At 51.6% G+C, this 13,307-nt stretch overlaps 1 protein-coding gene across 2 annotated transcripts in view; it reads right to left on the reverse strand.

Annotated features, from left to right (window-relative positions):
- Nucleotides 1–13,307, reverse strand: part of LAMP2 (lysosome associated membrane protein 2) — a 320,221-nt gene that overhangs the window by 287,303 nt on the left and 19,611 nt on the right. For both annotated transcript variants that reach the window (XM_085608102.1, XM_085608103.1), the window contains exon 2: nt 11,000–11,118. In XM_085608102.1, coding sequence (XP_085464228.1) covers nt 11,000–11,118 — 119 coding nt within the window. The remainder of the gene's footprint in view (nt 1–10,999; nt 11,119–13,307) is intronic.

Genomic DNA, 13,307 nt, shown 5'->3' on the forward strand with positions numbered 1-13,307 from the left:
CCGATCAGATTACGGATATATCACAAAGAGCTAGCTTCCTACAATTGGGAAAAAGAATGAAAATTCAAACTGTGGGGACTGCCTCAGTGCGAGTTGACTGGGCATAGTCCTTTTGACTTGATTTGGGGGGGGGGGGGGGGGTACCGCATACTAAAGACACATGGGTTGGGGGGGGGGGGGGGGGTACCGCATACTAAAGACACATGGGTTGGATGTCCAGTGCAAAGAAAGCTAATTGGTCGCCCAATGGGGTAAGATATCAGATGAAAATGACCCAAAAAAAAAATAGGTCAGATATGATTTGTTACATGGAGCAAAAAAAGAAAAAGTTTAAAAATTTAAAATGTTTAAAGTAAAGTCCCTCTTGGACTGATACTTGTGCTGGGGGAATCGACGGCTGCATCGGGCCACGGCGGCGGGGCTAAGGAGGCCCCACGGGAGCTACCTGGTTGCTCCTTGCTCCTCTGGGTCCTGGGGTGAGGTCGGTGATCGGGCCCTGTGGTACCTCGGCCGAGCCCTGGGCTGCTGCAGATTCGCCAGGCGTGTGTTCCATCGGGGGCGCCCCGTGACAGGCCAGTGGCGAGAGCAAGACCAGGAGGGACAGCGCGGCTGCAGGGAGAGGACAACGGCTCTTGAGGGACCTTGGCTGCTGTGTGAGCCCTGGGTGTGAATACAGGTTGGTTGGCCTGCATCGGTGCAAGTTCCTCTGCCTTGACTATGGCGGCGGGGCCTGTGATCGGCAGCTGCACCAGGTCGCGCCCCTTGGGACTACGAGCGAGCAGTTGGGGGTCCAGAGGATGGCATCACTGGTGGGGCCACGCAGCCTTGGTGCTCAGCGACTTTGACAGGCGGGCGCAGAGTCAGTTTGTGGGCTGAGGCTCACACCGGTGGATTGCGGGCCCCGGGTGCTTTCCCGCCTCACTCCCTTCCGGCGCGGGCCAGGCGACAGATCTACCTGCGGTGTGCCTGCACAGGGGAGGCTCTGGTGCCGGCGTCCAGTCCACCTTGGCCTGAAGATGCAGAGAGCTGTCCTGACGAGAGTTAAGGGTGGTGGTGGATCCACGAAGCATGGGCCTATAGAAAAGTTCACTGGCCTGGGGGCGACGGGTGGGGCCGCCGGGGCATCTCAAGATGCCGTACCAGACAACGCGGCCCTGTTGGCGGCGATCACCCAATCCCAGGATATGCTTGATGCAAAAATTGATGCAGTGGGAGTGGACGTTATGTTACTGCGCCAAGATCTTCGGAACACGGTGTCCCGCATCACGGAGGCAGAGACCCGTATGTCAGGGGTGGAAGAGGACGTCGGGGTTCTCAAGCAGAAGGTGGCGGGATTGGAGAGCATCCAGAAGGGTTTGGCGCTCCGGGTCGAGGATGCGGAGGGTCGGCCCAGAGGAACAACCTGCGTTTTGTTGGCTTTCCGGAGGGGTGTGAGAATGGCAACAAAGAGCATTTCCTTACGCAGTGGTTGGAGAGTTGGCTTCCGCCTGATGCGCTGTCCCGGTGCTTCGTCGTGGAGCAGGCTCACAGAGCGCTTCTACAGAAACCCCCGGTGGGGGCTCGTCCAAGACTTGTGACTGAGAGACTGTTGAATTACCTTGACCGAGACACTGCTGAAGGCCTGCGCCAAAGAACCTTTGCTCTATAACAATCAAAGTATCCTGGTGTTCCCGGATTATACACTACTCGCGCAGCAGCAACGCCAATCGTTCATGGCGGCGAAGGCCAGACTGAGAGGCATTAATCTCCCGTATGCTCTCCTATTCCCTGCCCGCTTGCGAGTGGTCTTTCAATCCCAAACCCACTTCTTTGACTCTCCGGGAGAGGTCAAAGTGGACCGACGAAACTGTCCGGGTGCAGGTGAGTACGCTGCCTGGGCTGCAGTCACTCATCCTTAAGTGAGGGGCCGTCAAGGAATGCTCGTGGACAGCGCCAGAGGGGGGCATAGAAGAATCGCGATCCCAGAGGCGCTCGGTTTCCCGTGGAGCCCCGGCCCAGGAGGACCCTGCCTCCCAGCCCCAGACATTGGATCCTTGATTCTTGTGAATAGGATGGTGCCGGGGTGCTTCCTTAATTGGACTGTGTGACTGTTTGCTTTAAGGGGTCTAGAGGGAGCACCTAGGAGGGCTGAATCCCCACCTGTTCAGGGTTTGTGGGTCTGGGTGACGTGGGCTACAAGTTGGGGATCCATTGGCGGGTGCAGACCATGCCCCATGCCTGGAGCCAACCCCGCCGCAACAGGTATTTCAGTGTTCTTGAGGTATGGGGAGGGAGGGGGGGGTTTGGTTAGGGGTATGAGTTGCGCTTTTTTTTTTACACTATGCCCATCTGGTCATGCACACCCGCGGTTTGGACCTCATATCTGTGCTACATCAAGGCTTGTCGCCCAATGGCTAGTGGGACAATAGAGGCTGGGATGTCCCCGGGCACCCTCCGCATTGTTAGCTGGAATGTGCATGGGGTTCTGGACATAATTAGGCGAGGTGCAGTCCTACGTCAGGCGAAAAGGGTCGGAGCCAACATCCTCCTTTTGCAGGAAACTCATCTGATGGGCTCAAAGGCCCTGTGCCTGCAGCGCTATGGCTTCCAGCAAGTCTTTCATGCTGGTTCATGCAGGGTTCTAGGGGAGTGGCGGTCTTGATACATCGTAGGGTCCGATACGTGCATGCGCAACAGTGGCTGGACCCGCAGAGGCGGTAAACGTTTCTTCGGGGCAAGATTGGGGAGGATTCTATCGTGCTAGGCTGTGCATACGCCCCTCCCCCTTAGTGGTCCTTGGTGGAGCGGTTGCTCTCCTTGTGGCAGTGCATGCCGGACGTGGCTGCAGTGGTGGGTGGAGATTGGAATGATGTTATGGATATGGGTAGGGACAGAGACAGGGCAGGAGGGGGCCTGGGTGGCACTCAGCCCACGGAATTGCATTCTCTGGTTAGGAGCCTCGATTGGGTAGACAACTGGTGACATGTACATGGGGCTCTGAGGGAATTTACGTACCTCTCAGCGGTTCATAAGTCTCTCGGTTAGACTATGTTTTCGTCCCCCAGGCGATTGAAACACGGGTAATGTCCGCGGGGATCCTTCCTAGGGGGCTGTCGGACCACTCACCGGTATTCGTGGTGCTGCAGTTAGGTAGGGGACGGAAACCATTTCGCTGGCGACTAGCAGTGTGGAACTTGCAGAACGCGGACTACGAGAGGCTTTATATTACTTTATCGCTAATGCGGAGTCGGTCCCCAGTGCAGTAATACTTTGGGAGGCACTAAAGCCCACTCTATGAGGGGTGGACATTGCATGGTGCGCGGCGGCCCGTAGAAAGTGTCGAGATGAGTTGGTTAGGGCCGAGGCGGAGGTGGAAGGGCTTGAGCGTCAGAGGCGGATGGCGGACCGGAGGTGCGACAGCTAGTGCTGGCGCTGCAGTCCTATGCGTCTCCTTATGGATTAGGCTAGCCAAGTACGGCTTACAATGCGCAGCAGAATTTATCAATGGGGCGACAAGTCGAGCAAGATGCTACATCGGCTCTGCCAGGATGTTTTCTCCCCAGGTCCTCCCGGGGGTGCTAGATGAGAAGAGGGCACCGATCATTGATCCCCATGACCATAGCGGAGAGTTTTGCCGCCTACTACGCGGATTTATACTTCCCTCGCGAGTGCCTACCGGAGGCAACGGTAGTCAAGTTCATTGAGGATCTCCCGCCCAGAGCAGTGTCCGACAAGACGCGCCAACAGCTGGAGCTCCCCCTCGCGGAGGAGGAACAGAGTAAGGCCCTAGGTGAGCTCAATTCGGGTAAGGCACCAGGACCCAATGGGTTCCCCAGCGAGTTCTATCGTCGATACAACTTGCATCTTATCGGGCGGCGGTGGAGGAGGCCAGGGAGGCCGGTCGGCTCCCACCGGACTGGCGACACGCAGAGGTGGTGGTGTTCCATAAGCCTGGTCAGCCCCCGGAACAACATGCTTCATACGGCCCCATTTCCCTCCTCAATGTTGAGGCCAAGGTTTTGGCCAAGGCCCTGGCTAAATCGCCTCCTGCCTCACATTTCGGCTTTGGTCCACCCGGACCAGGCCGGGTTCATGCCCCAGAGGGCGACACGACAACATACGGCGGACACACGCAGCACTGGCGGCGGTCCGACAGACGTGGGAGCCGGTGGCGCTCCTACTGACGGACATGGACAGGGCATTTGATTCTCTGAGCTGGGTTTATCTGTTCGCCCTCCTTCGCCGGATTAATCTCGGCCCTCGGTTCCTAACGTATGTGATGCTCTTGTATACTGAATTGACAGCCTCGGTCCGCGTGGCGGGAGCGGTCTCGTCCAGCTTTCCCATTTGACGTGGTACTAGACAGGGGTGCCCCCTGTCGCCCTCTCTTCGCCCTCGCCATGGAGCTATTGGCGGCTTGGGTGCGTGTGAGGAAGTGCCATCTTTCTTGCATGGTATGCCCCCACTTTTTGCTAAATTGCTGAATGTACTTCGATTGAGTGTACCCTGGGTTCCTGCCAATCAGGTGCCCAGGGCCTATGTTCCTTCCTTAAACCACACAAACTCCAAATTGGCAAACCCTAGCCACATGTCAGCCCCTAGTAAATGGTACCCTAGGTACCCAGGGCCTTGTGACCAGGGAAGGCCTCTAAGGGCTGCAGCACTCATTGTGCCACCCTCAGAGGCCCTGTACCCTTACACACACACACTGCCCTTGCAGGCTGAGTGTCTGGGTGCAGGCCAAAACAAAGAGTCGACATGGCACACATCACTGTGTACCATGCCCATCACCTACACTGCCAAGGCATATGTCAGCCACCCCTCTAGCTGGGTGCATTACGCCTATGGTGTGGGCACAGGAGCAGGAGCCCTGTGCCCCTACAGTACCCGGGTCCATTCCTGGGCACTGTAAGTGCAGTGCTGTCATTTAAGAATACATGGTGCTGAGAGCTTGTCAAACACGAGCTCCACAGCACCATATTGGCAACACTGGAGCCTGGGAAGTTTGGTATCAAACTTCTCAGCACATTGAACCCACACTGATGCCAGTGTAGGATTTAATGTACTAAGCACCCCAGAGGGCATCTTAGAAGATGCCCCCTTACAGCTAACTTGCAATCCACGTCTGCTCTGAGGCTGCCCAGGCTGCCACACAGCAGACACGTTGCTGGACCCCTGGGTGGGAGAGCCCCTGCTCTCCCGGGCCTGCAACAATGCACATCCTGGGTGAGGTGAGAAATCTCCTCCCCCAGGATGAGCAAAGGGAAGCTTCAAAGGCATGCCGCCAGTTGGAGTTTCCCCCAGGCCACTGCAACCCCCCACTCTGGCGGGAAGCTTGGCCGGAAACCCCATACAAGGACAGGGGATGTGCCAGCCTGCCCACCCCACCCCTCAGGTGGGGGAGGCGAGGTGAAGCACATCTCCGGGCTCTCGCCATCTTGAAGATGGGAGGCCCTACCCTATCAGGATTAGGCTACTGCCCCCCTCCCACAGGAGAGAGGCAGGATAGGGGGTGTACCCACCCCAGGACAAGGACCCATTGGTCCCTGGCCTTCACCTACCTGTAACGCCCCTAAATCTAGTATTTAGGGGCCCCCTGAACCTTCCTTCCTCAGATTCCAGATAGAAAAACGACAAGAAGAGCAAGAAGAACAAAGACCTGCCCTGCAGCTGCTAAAAAGAGAAGACACCAACTGCTTTGGCCCCAGCCCTACCGGCCTGTCGACTCTCGAACCTGCACCAGCGCGGCATCCCACGTGGCCAGCAACCTCACCAACCCCGGAGGACCTGGCTACCTTTTAGCTCTAAGCCCCTGGGACTCCCACGAGTAGAGGCTCTACTCAAGAAACCTACTTGCTATCCCTGGCACCAGCCCGGGACCGCGGACCCAACACACTCTGCACCAGCCAAGCCTGGCCAGTGCCGGAGTGGACAAAGACCCAGAGGACGACCCCACGGCGACTGTGACCCAGAGTCCGGCACCCAAGGACCCCCCTCGACATCCCGGAAGAAGCCTGCAGCCTCAGAACCAAGTGCCACCCCAGCCGCGATCAACCAGAGGGTAAGATTCCCGACGTCAAAAGGCACCCCTGCACCCGGCGCCCTGCGACCCCGTGCCCAATCTCGGGGTACCCACCTAACCTACAACTACCCAACTTACCTCTCGAAGTGGTGGTGGCACCTGAAACATCCTCGTCCCCGAGCCTGCAGCCTCTTTCCAAACCGGAACATTCCCATTGATTTCCATTGAGCGCCCTAAGGCTCAAAAGCACCCTGCACCCAGCCGCCCGAGTGGCCCTGGCAGTGCCCTCTCTACACTAACCTACTTCCCCACTTGCCCTGAGTAAGTGACCAGGAGCCCAGCTCCCACAGCCGCGTGGCTTGCCAGACAGCAGCCACCAACCAAGGCCCCCCTATCCCTCATAGGATAACATTGGGCCCAACTCTCTCTGCACCCGGCCATCCTGAAACCGCTGAGGGTGAACCAACTGTACCTACCTGACACTGGGGGACCCCTGAGTCCATGCCCGGAATTTCAACACTACCAGTCGAGTACTTACCCTTAAACCGCTAACTTCATTTTCCTCATAGGGTAACATTGAGTGGCTTTTTCTTCAAAAATCTTCTAAGTGTGAACTTTTCAAAACTGCAAATATTCACCAAAAATCAGCCAAGTGACAAAAACGAATTTACTCACCTGCTCCTAGGTGAGCTCCCAGTGCTGGATCTTGGTGCCCAGCCCTGACTCTGAAAAGTGTTCACAACTATACTTACTTCTAACTCATTTTTCTCCCATAGGAAACCATTGTCTGCTTTTCTGTGAAATTTCTAAGTGTCTACTTTTGCAAATTTGAAATATTCTTTTAAAATCGTACCATTTCTGCAAACGAAATTACTTACCTGCTTTTGATAAGGACCCCAGTCCTGGGTCTAGGCACCCAGTCCTGGATTACTAAAGTAACGATAAAGTACTCTACCTGCAATTTGAATTTCTTGCCATAGAGATCCATTGAATGTTTTCTGTGAAATATTTTCTAAGTGCTAACTTTTGAAATAGCTAAATATTATTTAAAAATCATTACAGTTATTAAGTCGACTTTCATCACTTGATTCTGAATACTGACCCCAGGCTGGTTCTAGGATCCAGACCTGGAATTCCAAAAGTAATCTAAAAAGTAATTTATTACAAATAACCTGAATTTACCATTGAGCTCAATGCATTGTATGTTTAGGAAATAGGATTGTTTATTGCAACCAACTGTGACTGTTTACACAAATTTATTGCTTGATACAAAAGTATTTATATTCAACCTCTCATTCTGAGAAAGTATATTTTTACCCCCTTTGTGGTTCTAAAAATAAAACAAGCATATATTTTATATATACAAATCATTGGCCTAGAGTTCAGTTATGGAGTGTGTGAAACCATTTGCTGACTGAGTGTGTACAATAAATGCTTTACACTGTCCTCTGGTACTGCCTTACTGCTCGACCAAGCTACCACTTTTTGAGAGTAAGGTCATACCTAACTTTGACCTCTATCAGCCTCTGGGGGGACTGTGGACTCTGTACACCCTGTACCTATTAGGGAACAGTATATACAGAGCCACTTTCTCACAGTGCGTATAGATCCTCTTCTTTTTAACGGCATTGGACAGGTCGGGCCGCGCATACTGCAGATAATGCAAATTTTCGGGGAAACGTCCGGGCTGTATATGAACCTCCGCAAGTCTACACTGTCTTGGGACCTCGGTGAGAGTGGGCATGTGGGCGTCTGCGCTACAGGTAGCGGATGGAGGACTGAATACCTGGGAGTTTACCTGTCGGAGGTGCCGGCGATATCGTGGGAGCGCGTCCGTGCAGACATCACGACTTGGTCCCGTATGCCGCTGACTATATATGGTAGATCGGCGATCTTTAAGGAGGTAGCGCTCCCCCCCGCTTGCTCTATCAATTACATAATCACCCGTACACGATCGCGCCTCGCTGGTTCCGACTGGTGAATTCGGTGCTGGGCCGGTTCCTTTGGGGGCAAGGGGTGGTGCGCGTGGCGTTGCGCATGTGCTTTCTCTCCACCTACTGTCGAGGTCTGGCGACCTCAGATATGCTTTCATTCTACCTGTTAGTCCTCAATGGGTGGTGGTATGGGGACCGGGGGGGGGGCTGGGAGGACCCGGCTCATGCGTTGGAGCGGCACCTAATGGGGCGTTACACACTCCACACAATCCTCTACTCGGCGACGCTGCGGAGTGCGCTGCCGCCGGTGTCAAAGGTGGTCTGCCAGATCTGGCGGCAGTCTCCAAGAAGAATGGGGTGGTGGAATACACTAACGGGGGGAAACTCCTCTGTGGCACAACAGACGCCTGCCAGAACTGGCGGCCCTACAAGGTTTTAGCGGATGGGATGCCATCGGCATTTCCACCCTGGGTGACTGGGTGCGGAATGGGTCCCTTAAATCGTTCCGGGATCTGCAGGAAGAATTTTGCATGCCTCAGACAGTTCTACCCGTACCTTCACCTCCGTCATGCGCTTTCCCCCAGCCTGGAGGGTCTCGCCTCCATTCCAGAGTTTAGCTCATTGGAGGCGAAGGTCTTCATGGGTGATCTCGCAACCAAAAGATCTCATGGATATATCAGTCCCTGGTCACCCACAGTGTGCCTACATTGGACAAGTTACAAAAAGTGTGGGAGGAGGACGTGGGTACGTTGGGAGGAAGAAGATTGGAGGGAGGCCCTGGCCACCCCTCGGGGAGCAGCCATAGCGATGCGCTTATGCCTCATCCAATTCAAGTACCTCCACCGGGTTTACTATACTCTGGTTCGACTGTATTGGGCGGGCCTGGTTGCCTCCCTGGAATGCCTCAGGTGTGGTGGGGCGGAGGGCACATTCCTGCATACGGTCTGGCAATGCTCGACACTGGATCGTTTCTGGAGGAGAGTCTTCTCTTGCCTGTCTGCGGTCCTGGGGTGGTTACTCCCACGCATGTCACAGCTCACCCTGCTGCATGTAATGGATGGTATCGGGGGCAATATCTATAAACAGCATCTTATGCAGCTGTGCCTTACATTGGCGAAACGCGATGTTGCCAAGATGTAGAAGGACACGCAGGCTCCCTTGGTGGCCGCTTGGAAAAATGGCCTGGACTTCTGCATGGGGCTGGAACAGCCCATCTTTGTGGCCCGGGGCTGTCCGCGTAAGCATTATAAGATATGGAAGCGGTGGGTGGACTATAGAGGCCAGTGGCTGGAGCCTCCGACTGCAACAGAGGATCTCCTAGTGGGATGAGGGTAGAGATAGGGTGGTTGAGTCCGATACATCGGGATGGGGGGGTTGCCTGGGGTGTGTGCTCAGAGTGGGATGGTCTTTCATCAGTTCAGGTAGTTTGTCGGGTTCTTTCCTTTTTTGGTCCTCGGTTATTGGCGGGTGGGTGGTCATCAGTGGGAATTGCGCAACTCGGGGGGGAGTTGAGGTGAGTGGTGTAGATATCCGGGACAACATAGAAGGTCAAAGATTGTGTTGGTTTATAAAAAAAAGTCAATTGCGGTCATGCCAATGTATAACTTGATGCTGCAGTGGCCTCTGGGGTACAGAGCCCTGCGTATATTGTGCAACTGACAATAAAAATCCGTAAAAAAAAAAAAAAAACACAAAGGAGGGAAGTAACATTCTTGGCCCTTTTCCTGGGTCTTGCATGGAGAGACAGCGATGCACAGGTGGTCCTCAGAGAACCAGTCTCACAGCAAATGGCAACATTAAGGGCCTCATGTAGGTAGCCCAATACCGGTCGGTAACGGCCGATTTTCGGTAATTATACTGTTACTGACCAGTATTTAGGCTTTTGCAATGTAGGGGGCACATTATAGGATTCGGTAATTTACCGAATCGGTAAAATTACCGAATCGGTAATTTTACCGATTTGGTAAATACCGAATCCTATAATGATATGTAGGGGGAGTGTGTGGGTGTCGTGTGGAGTCGGTATTTACCACCAACTAATAGTTGGTGGTAAATGAAGAATGGCTCTGTTAAAGCATTTTCAAGCGCTTAGAAGTGTGCAATGTGGCAGACATACATGCCCTTAGGGCATGCATGTGTGCCACATGTGCACACATGCAGGAATCAGGGGTGCAACAGGGTGTCAATGTGACACCCTGCCACCCTGGATTGTGCTCCCCCCATTGCCGAATCGGTATTTACCGATTCGGTAATGAGGCATACCTTCCCATTGATTCAATCAATGGGAAGGTATGCCTCATTACCGAATCGGTAAATACCGATTCGGTAATTACCGAATTTCTACGATTCGGTAATTTTTACCGAATGAATACCTACATAGCATTTACCACTTCATAAATACCGAATCATACCGATTCGGTATTTATGAAGTGGTAAATGCCAGGCCACCTACATAAGGCCCTAAGTGAAGAAGGGGTTAAGGATGGGGCAATCTGCCCTGTGGTCTGAGGAGCATAAAGGGAAGTATAAGCACATGCACATCAATGTATGGACATACAATCTTTGCAAAGACAGATGACTAGGTCTTTTGTGGGTCTAGTAGCAATTGGAATAAACATGGGGGAGCTGATTTTTCTTCACCCTATACAGCACCAAGAGGCAGTTTGTCTTTGAAGCATAGGATTCCAAGGACTGCTGTGTTTTTCACGTGCCCAAATTTGTACTTTGAATAAGCACAGCACTCGAAAGAACAAGACCACAAAACTAGGCTACACAGGTTCTTGCAAAAAGTAGGTTACTTTGGTGAACCACCAAATTCAATTATAATTTGATGATTAGACAGGTGATGAATGATACTGTGCAAAACGGTGCACGATGTTCAATGATTTAAAATCAATAGCCGTAAATCTAGATACTGCCCATCATTCGTGTACCATTAAACTGGCCACGGGATGAATGGTAAAAGCTTACAAAATGTAAAAAAATATTTTTTTTTTTAAATAAAACAAGTCAATCATCTAGATGTACATATGCTTCAAAAACACTACAGATATTATGCACTTACAAAGCTACCATTATTGGTTTCATAGTGTATTGTGATGTTCAGCATAATACGAGCATACAAACAGGTCTTATTTGCTTCATCTTTCACTGCAACTTCCCACGCTTTTGACTGAAGAACACCTGCAAAATGAAAAAGAAAAGCAGATTAAAAACAAAGCTGAATAGACAAGGAGTTAAAGTGCTTCTGTAATCACAGTGAGGTTTAGGGCCAGAGTTCACCTGCATTTTTATACCCCAAGCTTGCCACAGTAAAGTAGATGCTACCAAGAGCTTGGGAGCATAAGCACTGCAGAGATGAAGGATCGGATTTAGAGATTGGTAGTAAAAGAAACTCTTCATTGATGGGGGAAAGAGCTAAAATCCAGAGGGCAGTCCACTGCCAGTATTTCTACCATAATAAGATATGGTTGGGGGTGGAGTGGGTTTTAGAAGGTAGGAATCTGGATCCAACAGTTACTCTTGAAATGGGAATTCATTAATGCACAATTTGAAATGAGGACCCAAGAAAGATCTCTAAAAACCCCTGCACGGACAAATTCTCTTGAGAATTGCCTTCAGCAGAAGGGATCAGCTCAAAACAGTTTCCCAGAACCACTAATTAAAAATGGTTTTCAGTTTGTCTGAAGAGATGCAAAGTTTAGTTTGTGCATCAAATCGAGTGTGCCCTGCATTACTAGTTCCCCCATCCAGTGCTGTGTCTTTGCTGGACGCAGGGCGGGACTGACCAGAACGCACAGGATTCACTGTGGACAGCTGTTTTTAATTATATAATGACAAACTGTCACATTAGCAATATAAACAGCGCTGAATACTTAAACAAAATATACTGTTCAAATTCTACACCGATGAGCTGCATTATTTTCATAAAAGCACATAAGATCCCCTAGCTTCAAAACCGTAGAAACCTTGAAATAAAAAAAAATAAAAAAGCCATCCAGTAAAAAGGAAAAAAAAAACCCACTCCCTCAAAACAGTTCTCCAGACCCAGTCCCACGCCACTAACAATCGACAATAAGCATTCTAGAATGGGTCTTGGCAAAACAGACATTGGGAAATCATTCACTGGATGGTCCATTTTAAAACAAGATTAAGTTGGACACTTTTGCAAATAGGAGCAACATCATATGAAGTGGTGTTGGCCAGAGAAATTCTCCGATAATGGTGGTTGAAGGGTAGTGGTTAATCTGGCAACCACAAAAAAGCAGAGATGGGCCGGCTAAGGACAGACTAAACAAGTCCAGCAAGGGTGCAGAAAGAGGGTCAAATTGCTTTTCAGTGCACCAAGCCACTAACTTGTCACAACAGGAGCCGTACACAGTCTCTTGATGGACCCCCTGGCTACCAAAATGAAATCTGACTTTGTGAGGGAGGTCAATGACCGCCAACTATGGCTGCTCAATGTTCACGCATGGAGTTGGAGCAGGTGCAGGTTTGGATGGAGAACACTGCACTGTGGCTGCAACAGGAGATCCTCATGCCCAGATGTTCTGTATACAATACTCTGTGCCCAATCTGAAAGCACTAGTATGACTTGGGCTTTATCTGTCCTGATAGAGAACTTAGGGCGGGAGTGGTATCAGCGGAAAAGCTTACAGGAGTCAGACATTCCAGTCTAATTGGAACGCATCTACGAGTGAAAGCCACTGTGGAAACTCAAACATGCAGAAATGCTAACATAGTGTGTTCTATGTGGTGATGAACAGATCGAGCCATGGTTCTCCAGAGTCCTGAAAGACACCTTGAGCCATCTACGGATGCAGATACCTCTTGACAGTGATGTTGTATGTGAACAACTGAACCAGACTTTCCTTGATGGATGGGAGAAAGGGTTTCAATGCTAAGCAAATCACTCACTTCAGGAAGTTGAGCTACAGCAGAGACTCTGCCGGAGAACAGACCTCGAATATCCACCTCTGATGGCTGGTCCAGCCCTAGAACGATGCATCTGCCACTTCTTAAGCTCTAGGTGGGGAAGTGAGAGGGGCCTGCCGCTGATCCAATCAAAGTTTCAGCCACCACTTAAGATCTTTCGCAATTCAGTCTAATATTTGTACAGTGGAACTTCAGGTCCCACTGCGGAGCACCAATATGCCACAAGCAGGATGTGGGGGTCGGGGAGGGGCACTCTGACCCTGCAGTCTCACCAAAATACAGGACAGAGGTAGAAACTTTAGGACAAGAGCCCAAATATCCCGGACTACTGACAGAGCATAAGCAGTCCGGGTTCCCTGAGGAGTATTCCTGGTTGAACACCTCTCTCAAGAAGTTACTCTTCACTTGCATGGAAGGTTAAGGACCTCAGCTGCCCT

Source organism: Triturus cristatus, chromosome 5_2 (assembly GCF_964204655.1).
Source record: "Triturus cristatus chromosome 5_2, aTriCri1.1, whole genome shotgun sequence".
Lineage (NCBI taxonomy): Eukaryota > Metazoa > Chordata > Amphibia > Caudata > Salamandridae > Triturus > Triturus cristatus.